We start from the raw sequence: 9,378 nt of genomic DNA, 5'->3' as shown, positions 1-9,378 counted from the left end.
AGAACTCTAGAGACCCATCTATTATCCCATCAACACCCACTAAGGTTGCACATCACTCAAAAGCCATGCCCTAGCATCTCCACAAGTCTTAAGCTTCCCAAACCCTAAAAAAGCCCATCATTCCCCATGCCAAAAGAAAAAGGATAAGTTCCTCACACATTCCCTTACCCTATAAACCAGTTCACATACCCAATAGACCTCACCTTGAAAATAATGAAAAAAAATACAAATTTCATCAAAAGAAAAGAACAAATTAAAAGAAAAAAACAGAGGGCAAATCTCTCCCTCCCCCACACCCATACCCATGCAAACGCACATACCCAAACACTGAAAATTCTTGAAAGAAAGGAAAGCTCTCCCTCCTCCTCTCTCTCTCTTCCTTTATATCTTTTGCCTTTAACTGCTTTCCTCCTTCCCTGTCCAATGGGAAGACCATAGGGAGAAGGGTACAGCTAACTGACCGCGGGCAGTGGGTGTGGGGGAACATTCTAAAGGCTGGCTGGGACCGGGCAGCAGACGGGGGCAGCTCTTTTTTTTGTATATATTTTTTTTGCACACTCACCCATTTTCTAATGTAGATTTATTTGCTATTTTTGTTTCCATTGCCCTGTTTGGTTTTGGCCTTGGCCTTGGACTTGGAGTAAAAGGTCCAGCGGCTCTTGCCGGGGGAGAGAGAGAGAGCTCTATTCCAACACTTTATTCTCTTCAAATAGATACTTTAATGAGCTCCTCAAATCAAGGATTTGAAGGAGAGTACTCCCTCCCTCTCTCTTTTACTCCTCTTGGTTGCCTCCATTGTTCTCTTCTTCTCAAAATTCTATTTTTTTTTTTTTTTCACTTGCACGCATTGGTTTTCCAGCTCCCACTGCTCCAATCCTAATACCTTAGCTTCTTTACTTCAATATCCGAGCCTCCACTTCCAAAGCCCATTTGGGAAAGAGGGAAAAAATTTGATTTTTCCTTTTACTAAAGAGACTGTGGCAGGGATCCTGTTTGGTTCCTTTGGTCTTCTCAGACAACAAAAATTTAGAAATTTAATAGTTCAGTAAGGGAATGAAAGGACCCCTCTCTTTGTTTTCCATCAAATCTCTGCTTTCCTATTTGCCTCTGTGAAGAATCCGGGGAATAGTGTTGGAAAGAGGATTGGGCTTGTTTCTCTTTTTTGTACTCATCTTCTTTTTGGTAAAACTTAGAAAAAGATCCAATTTTTACTGCTTTCCTCCCTTCATTCATTCCAACTGAGGCCCTAAATTCGTGGAGAGCTATAGGAGGGGAAGGGGAAACCATTGCTTTGCTGTATGAGGGTGTTCTGAAACAATGAGAGATGAGAATTCAAAGAAAAGCAAGGTGTTTTGAGTGCTTCTAGTTGTCTGTTGAATAATCTTTTAGAGGAGTCGCTGCATTGTGTCTCTTAGATTTTTAATTTAATCCTGTTCTTTCTCTTTTTTATGTGGGAGAAGCTCTCATGGTCCAAGTCTCTGGTTAGGAAATGGTTCAACATCAAGAGCAAATCTCAGGACTTTCATGCAGATGATATCGTCAGCCGAGGTAGCTCCCTCTTGTTCCTGTTCATCTCACAGTTCTTTTCTGGCATTTGGGATCATTTCTTTACTTTTTAGTAGTGGTTTGGCTCATTCTTCCTAGTGTCTTAGTCAAGGATATTAGCTCCATTTCTGAAACAGTACAAAGTTCATTGGATCTTCTGTTGGCTTCTGACTGACTTCTGGATTTGATTTTTATTAGTCCAATCTTTTCTTATATTTTTTTCTCAATACTCGGGTTTGCGTCTTAGTTTTCTGTTAATTATCACATTTGGTTGTTCAGTGACAACTGGTTTTTCTTTTCCTCTTCTTAAAAAATGAAAGGCTAAAAGAAAACACTTTAATGCTTAATTCTTCTTCATCTTCCTCTTTTTTTGTTTTTTTTCGAACTGTGTGTTCTTTTCAGGAGGTGAAGATGAATGGAGGAGCAGCTTCTCGGAGAGGGAGACATACACAGTCAAGAAAAGCAAAACAGGTTACACAGTGCCATGCTCCCAGACTAACAGCTTTGGACCACATCAAATCAGCTGTTAGCTTTTCTTTTTGTTTCATTCTTTTCAAAATTCCTTTGAATTGTCTGCCTACTCGGGTGTCCTACTTTTCTCACTATATTTTTCCAATTGAGCCCTCAGAGAGATTGTGTAAGAGGAATCCTGATCAAGCTCGGCGAGGAAAGATTGACCTCGATGCAGCTGAAGTCACAGAGACTCTGGACTACAGGCAATTCAAATCAAAAACCTCTGAGAACTTACTTTCTGTGTTTCCCAAGTATAGGATGCTAATTCTCACTGGAGTGCTCTCTTTGGTGAGCAGGATATTGGTCGCAACTTGGAATGTAGGTGGGAAGTCCCCACCAAATTGTTTGAATCTTGAGGATTGGCTCCATGCCTCACCTCCTGCAGATATATATGTTTTGGGGTATATTCCTCTCTTTACATATATTATTGAATCTTTGAGTATTCCAGGAACAAGTTATGGACCTTCAACCAGCTAACTCGAGCCCGTTGGGTTTCTCAGATTTCAGGAAATTGTACCTCTGAATGCGGGGAATGTTCTCGGTACAGAAGACAATGGCCCTGCAAAGAAATGGGTGGCTCTCATCCGAAGGACACTGAACAATCTTCCTGGTAGCAGTAGCAGCAATGGCAGCTACCAGACCCCCTCTCCTATTCCGAACCCGGTTGTGGAGCTCGATGATGATTTTGAAGGCTCATCATCAAGGCAAAGGAATTCATCTTTCTTCCACCGCCGCTCATTCCAATCCCTGAGTCGTAGTATGAGAGTTGATGGAGATATCATGGCCCCACAACCAAGGCTGGAGCGCCGCTACAGTGTCTGTGATCGGGTTATGTTTGGTAGCAGGCCAAGTGATTTTGATCCTAATTTCAGATGGAATGGGTCTGATGATGATGAGAACGTTGGGGGGGAATCACCCAGTACTGTCTTCTTCTCACCAAAATCTTATGGTTATGGTGCAACCTCATCAGTGGAGGAGAGAGACAGACCAGGAGGACAGTCTAGGTAATCCCTCAGAAGATTGCATTCTCTGATTCAATTGAATATCTGTATGTCGTATTATCCTGCTTACTTTGTTTCTACTCCTGCAACCCTTTGTAATTGATTTTGGATGTAACTTCTATGTTATGATCATTCTTTCTCCAAGTTCATCAGTGAGTTACATACAAGTTCCTTGTCTTCATCTTAAATTCAATCTTTGTTGCAATACTAGATATTGTCTAGTTGCAAGCAAGCAGATGGTAGGGATATTTCTCACGATCTGGGTGCGGAGCGAAATAAGGGATGACATAAGGAACTTGAAAGTCTCTTGCGTTGGAAGAGGATTGATGGGTTATCTTGGAAACAAGGTAAAGTGCTATTTATTTTTATCTATATCCTATGCATCCTTGTATGTGTTTGGTAATTAGTAGGCTTACCTTTGCTACCTCAGGTATTCGATAAGCTCATATATTTCCCAGTGGAGTTATATCTTGAATTATATTAGGTGTACTTAGTTTGGAGATAATGATTTTCTTCTATACTTGGTAAAGCTTTTGCTATGATTTTCAGTTTCTATTTAGAGCAAAATTTTGTGTTTTAATAACACTTGTTTTGTGAAAAATTTATTTAGAGAAGACAATCTTTAACTTTTCCTTCCAGGGTTCAATTTCGATTAGCATGTCTTTGCACCAAACAAGCTTCTGCTTCATCTGCTGCCATTTGACCTCAGGGCAGAAGGAGGGGGATGAGCTACGGAGGAATTCTGATGTCATGGAGATCCTGAGAAAGACGAGGTTCCCACGAGTCCATGGGCTAGGCGATGAGAGGTCACCTGAAACTATCCTTGCACATGAGTAAGCTAATTTCTGCTCTGTAGCCAACTAAATGAGATCAATATTCACTTATTTTCTAATAGTTGCTCCCATATTTCCTGCTTATTTGTAGCCGAATTATATGGCTTGGAGATTTGAATTACCGAATTGCTCTTTCATATCGCTCTGCAAAGGCTCTTGTTGAAATGCGCAACTGGAAAGCATTGCTGGAAAAAGATCAGGTAGTGGGGTAATCTCTCAGTTTTTTTAAAAGGCCATCCATCTTACCACGATTTTCAAAGCAATGAAACTCTTTCCAAAGGGTAGAATATTTCTTGTAGGTATAGATAATGCTTTGTTTCTTCTCATGCTTTACTTTATCTTCTTTATATGAAGTTTTGGTGAAGGAAGATTTCATGTGTTTTAGAGAAAGGCATGATTCTTCTAATCTATAAATTATTCATCTGTGGTCCAAACCTTTTATTTTTGAATAAACAGCTTCGGATAGAGCAAAGATGTGGCCGAGTCTTTGAGGGATGGAAGGAAGGAAGAATATACTTCCCTCCCACATATAAATATTCAAACAACTCAGATCGGTATGCTGGAGATGACACAAATCCAAAAGAAAAACGCCGAACACCTGCATGGTCAAAACTAAGGCTTAGCTTTTTTCTGAGAAAACTGGGGAAAATTCTCCAACTTTTTACACTTTGACTGAAGAAGCTAATGGAGCTTGCTTGTACTGTAGGTGTGATCGTATTCTATGGTATGGTAGAGGCCTCAACCAACTGTCTTATGTCCGTGGAGAGTCCAAGTTTTCAGACCATAGGCCAGTCTATAGTATTTTTATGGCAGAGGTCGAGTCCATCAACCCGAGCCGAATTCAGAATCTGAGTTGTTCTAGCTCTGGAGTAGACATTGAGGAACTTCTGCCATACTCACATGGCTATACAGAACTCAGTTTCTTCTGAAAGGTGCAATGGAACAAAGTTTATATCAAGATGAAGTGCTGTACTCCTTTTGATCAAAGAAAGGTATTTTGGCTCCACAAATGTTTTCCATACTTTTGAACAAAATTGAAGCAAACACTATGTTCTCTTTGTTTTATTTTCTTTTTTTTTTTTTGAGTTAAAGGAAGCCATTTGTTAGCAAAAGGTTGAGTTAAAGAAAGGTATTTATGTAGAGACACCAGCATATGTATGCATGTATATACCTATATATTTTATCTCATCTGGTAAGTGACAAGGAGCTAACACCCTTGAACTCTTTTTATTACATATAAAACATGAAAGGGAAGTTGTTGAACCAGGGAAGATATAGGAAGATACTTAATAGAATTGATTCAAGCATATATTTCACTGTAAGTGGTATCTGACATTTTCTACAAATAAACTAGGATTTTCTGTATCTGCTGGATTTAGCTGAAGAGCAGCAACCTCTCCAAGGAGTCAGAATATACAAATTGCTCGGTAAGACAGGTAACTGTTCTTGGGCAATCATCCTTGTGATCAAATCATTCTTGATATTCACTTTTGCCAACATTATGATGTGGATGATTTTTTTTATGCATGCACATCTTCGACTGCAAACAGCTCTTGGTCCTTTGGCTCTTTTGTCAAACTTTTGTCTCGACATCCATTGAATATCAAGGATCCATTGAAATTTATATACTAAAATATTTATCTCACTCATGCTTAATTCTGTTTAAACATGTAGCTGACTTCATCTATAGTCTTGCTTGCAGAGACCATAGGAAGAAGAGGCCATCCTTCAATCAACAATCTAAAGGCAGCTTCTGTTTCCTTCCCTTTCCTTGTTCAGTTAAATTTTGCTATTATTTTAGAGTTCTCACCCTTTTGAATGTCTCATTGTTTCCAACAGGCAGAAGTGCATCACAGTTTTGTTATACAGTATTAGTCACCAAACATGTTCAGTGAAAGAGCTGCATTCTGCATTAGCTCGCTAATTACATCTCTCGATCAGTAGGCTGGTTTGACCCTCTCAAAAGCCTCAAGCTCTAACGAACAAAAAAGGTGATGCACATCAGCAAATCGATCAAGAACTAGCTTTAGTCATCATTTATTCTTTTGCGAGTTAACAAAAAGAGATGGTGAGCCCACATGATAAAAGAACTCCTGAGAGGCATAGCCCAATGTTAACATGACAAGTGGGCATCGTCAATTATACCATTCTAGATTATTGATATGATTCTTTTGGTTAGGTTGTAGGGGAATCTTGCAGTTGAGGTGGGAAAAGGAGGATAGAAATCAATAATCAAGTGTATAGTTCTTTTTCTACTTTATAAGTTGGAAAAGGAAGTGAAGATCTGAATGGATGCTTATAGCCATGAAGATAAAGATGTGTAGGTTATTATGTGCCATTCAGAGGGCATGGGTTATGGTTTTAGCTGAAAAAGGCTATTCCATTGATTTTCTGTACAGATACCTGTCTCCTGCTCTTTTTTGTTGCAAAAATTATGAAAAGCTAGAGAAGGACAGATGTGGTGGGCATACTCTTTTCTTTTTTTCAGATAAATGGTGGACATATCTTTGGACATGAATTTGGAACTTAGAGGAAACGACACAAGGGCTGGAAAGAAATTGTATCAATAAAATTTCATCTTTTCTTTTTATGAATGGTGGAGGGTCTTAAACTGGGTGTCAGTGTCAGCATTTGGTCACATAATGATTTCATTGAATGATACTAACGCAGAAATGTGTGTGTGTTAAAATATGAACGCACCTATACTCTATTGAATAACCAAAACTATCTCATTTCCATATTTTTTTATCAGGTTGTATCTCCATCTTTTGTTTATTTGTTTTTAACAAAATCCCCTGACCTTTTATGACTGAAGAAATTAAAATTTCCTCAAGTTCTAGCATCTAAGATGATGTTCACACATAAAGTTGATGAGCTTCAGTCAAACATAAATCCATCAATTTTAACATCCAGAGCAGATCTAATCTAAGTATTCATGAGGTGTAATCAACTCTAAATATGCTACTCATGATTTACACATTCCAGTTCTGGATTTTTGAGCAAATAAACTCCAATTCTGTTGAAGATTCTTTAAAGAGAACGTCCGATAAATATAAAAGATATTCTCTTGTATTACTAAGCTCAAATTTTAGTACTAGCAAAAGACGCATGCAATGCATGCTAAAATAATAATAATAATAATAAAAGAATTCAAAAATTGAAAAATAAAGAGGATAAAATATGTGAATTAAATAAAGAGTATCAATACTTTTGTTTGTTTTTAATTTTAGAAAAGTCCAGTCAACTGGTGATGTGGATAGGAGATCGATAGAACCATGTAGATGAGAAGTAGAGGAATAAATAGAGGCGCACGCGGATGCAAAGAGAGGAACTAAGACCATTCTAGCCACAAAATATGACAGATAAAATCTCAAATGGCATATAGGATGCATATTTAAACTTGTAAACTTAAAAATAAAATAACTAACATGGATAAATTTATTAATAAAATCATGCTTAGTTTTATATGGCATCTCTTCCCTCCACACCTGCGTGGGGATAGCTCTAGTCTATTTTCTTTCTGTTTGGATGTAGAAAGTTGACTAATTAACTTGGCTTGGATTTAAAACATTTATCTCATTCATTCTTAATTCTATTTAAAAGTGGAACCACTTGCCAATGAACAACTCATATTGTTTGAAATATTAAATTAGATAATCTTGTGTTTTAATTCAGAATTTTATGCGAAGTGTTGCTTTTAAGTATGAAAGTCATTTTTTGCACTCAAATTAAACCCTTGATACATGATTAGGAAGAGAAATAACTTTTTTACTATAAAAGAGGGTACACAAATAACTTTGCGGTCATGTTTCTTTTAAGATGCAGTCCAACTCTTATCAGCACCCCTCCCAGTGTTGACTGCACCTGTGCCAATTTCCCTCAAGTCAGTAGAAGAATGAAGCAGTGGAGGGTTATCAGCTTATTAATTACTAATATCATGCACATCCAATGCACATGAAAAGAGACTAAAATGTTGAAATAAAATAAAATACATATGATCAATCTCTTTTATGATATTTGAAAAAATTTTACATCATGGGTCAAAGCTGGAGAAGTCTAATGGAAAGTTTCCATCATAAAAGAACTAGCATTATGCACAAGCAATGCACATATCCTTGTAAACAAAAAGAGATATATTTGGGAAGTATAGGGGTTGATTTAGCTGCATGAAGCAGAGTATCTAGTTGCTTGGCTCAACTTACTTAGCATGGCTAGATATATATGAATAGCTTCTCGAGTGATTAAGCTCGGCTAGAGCGTAAGCAGAGGTTTAGGTGAAGTTTTTCAGCAAAACTCAACTAAACTTTAACTCGAGCTTTCAAGCGAGTCAAGTTGAGCTTTCCCCATTATTTTCGAACAAAACCAATATTCAGGCTCAGCTCATTTACGGAGCAGAGCTTTAGAAAATCTTCAAGCTCAACTCCATTTTTAAATATGAGTCGAGCTGAAATCGAGTTGCTTTCGGGCAAGTTGGTTCCAGGAGTGATCAGAGTTATATATGTGGAGCTGAACTATGAGTAGAGTTAAAATTCTCGAGTTCCCATTATAACAATAAGATCCATCAAATCATTACTAGGATCCTCTTTATTTTAGGCCTTGGTTGAAGAGCTTTAATTTTTCAGATGTTTGTCTATTACATGGCAGTTCTGATCGGAGCGAGGCCCACAGGGTACATAAGATGCTATCTAAGCACTGCTTGGGTCTGTTGCAATGTTGGACCTCTCCAATCAAGGCTTGAAATGGAAAAAATTCAAACCTCTTCTTTGAATCTACCTCACCATTCTCCTCTCTATTGGGATCTCCAATGAGCACCGTGTCTATCCAGCCACCTTTATCAGCGACTTCTTGAAGGCTTATTGCTAAACGACAAGAGAAATTCTTTGTGCATCGCGGGTGGTGCAGAACCGTGCGCACCGTCTATGGTGATTGATTCCTGCATAGAGCCGATGCAAAAAAAAAAAAAAAAAAAAAAAAATTTACGCATCGCACCTTAGCTCCATGCGTGAACTAATCACCGTGCCACGATGCACAAAGAATTTCTCAAACGACAAATCTAATTGAATCGAGCTTAAACTAGCTTGAACATAAATGAATCGAGCTTGAGCTTGACTTGATCAGCTTGCTATGAGATCAAACTAGGCATAGCTCATTTGGGATTGGATTGTTTCCAACCCTAACATTTTTCGCCTAGTCTTTCTCTTTCAATGGTAAGAAGATCTGGACCTAAGACTCAAATCCAGAAGGAATTATAATGCCCTATAACTAAGCATATGGGAAGGTATTAAAATCTACCATATTATCTATTTGCTAACTCTTGATGCATAGATGAGGATTCACTCTTGCTCCATTGCTCTCTTTAGTGAGAAAATCTCTCAAGCTATCTAGCAAGACCCTTCCCTCTTGTCGCTAACCCGAAACATTTGCTCCTCCTTTGACCTCCACCTCTCACAGTTGGACATCGAAGCGCTCCACCTCCTACTTCTTAG

At 38.2% G+C, this 9,378-nt stretch overlaps 1 protein-coding gene across 4 annotated transcripts; it reads left to right on the top strand.

Moving 5' to 3' along the window:
* Positions 1 to 621: 621 nt before the first annotated feature.
* Positions 622 to 6,438, top strand: LOC105042321 (type IV inositol polyphosphate 5-phosphatase 7). 4 transcript variants are annotated; one of them, XM_010919474.4, is made up of 14 exons: positions 622 to 1,347; positions 1,461 to 1,548; positions 1,948 to 2,016; positions 2,174 to 2,261; positions 2,355 to 2,459; positions 2,559 to 3,062; positions 3,271 to 3,406; positions 3,699 to 3,892; positions 3,984 to 4,092; positions 4,349 to 4,497; positions 4,599 to 4,884; positions 5,247 to 5,328; positions 5,583 to 5,638; positions 5,732 to 6,438. In XM_010919474.4, exons 1-11 carry the CDS (start codon positions 1,318 to 1,320, stop codon positions 4,819 to 4,821), a joined length of 1,695 nt encoding a protein of 564 aa, XP_010917776.1. In that variant the 5' UTR covers positions 622 to 1,317; the 3' UTR covers positions 4,822 to 4,884; positions 5,247 to 5,328; positions 5,583 to 5,638; positions 5,732 to 6,438. The 4 variants fall into 4 exon arrangements, with proteins under 4 accessions (XP_010917776.1, XP_073109322.1, XP_073109323.1 ...); XM_073253221.1 differs by having other exon boundaries at positions 1,948 to 2,261; positions 5,732 to 5,883; positions 6,072 to 6,438; XM_073253222.1 differs by having other exon boundaries at positions 1,948 to 2,261; positions 5,247 to 5,319.
* The last annotated feature ends 2,940 nt before the right edge of the window (positions 6,439 to 9,378 follow it).

The sequence above is a fragment of the Elaeis guineensis genome, chromosome 3 (assembly GCF_000442705.2).
Source record: "Elaeis guineensis isolate ETL-2024a chromosome 3, EG11, whole genome shotgun sequence".
In the NCBI taxonomy this organism is placed as follows: Eukaryota; Viridiplantae; Streptophyta; class Magnoliopsida; order Arecales; family Arecaceae; genus Elaeis; species Elaeis guineensis.
Note: the sequence above shows the minus strand (reverse complement) of the source record. Positions and strands in the feature narration are given on the sequence as shown.

What these genes read in the sequence shown, in the direction of transcription:
- LOC105042321 (XM_073253222.1), top strand. Translation starts at nt 1,325, where the DNA reads ATGAGAATTCAAAGAAAAGCAAG. An exon ending in ACAGAGACTCTGGACTACAG is followed by an intron (nt 2,262 to 2,354) that starts GCAATTCAAATC and finishes TTTGGTGAGCAG; the next exon opens with GATATTGGTCGCAACTTGGA. An exon ending in AGACCAGGAGGACAGTCTAG is followed by an intron (nt 3,063 to 3,270) that starts GTAATCCCTCAG and finishes TTGCAATACTAG; the next exon opens with ATATTGTCTAGTTGCAAGCA.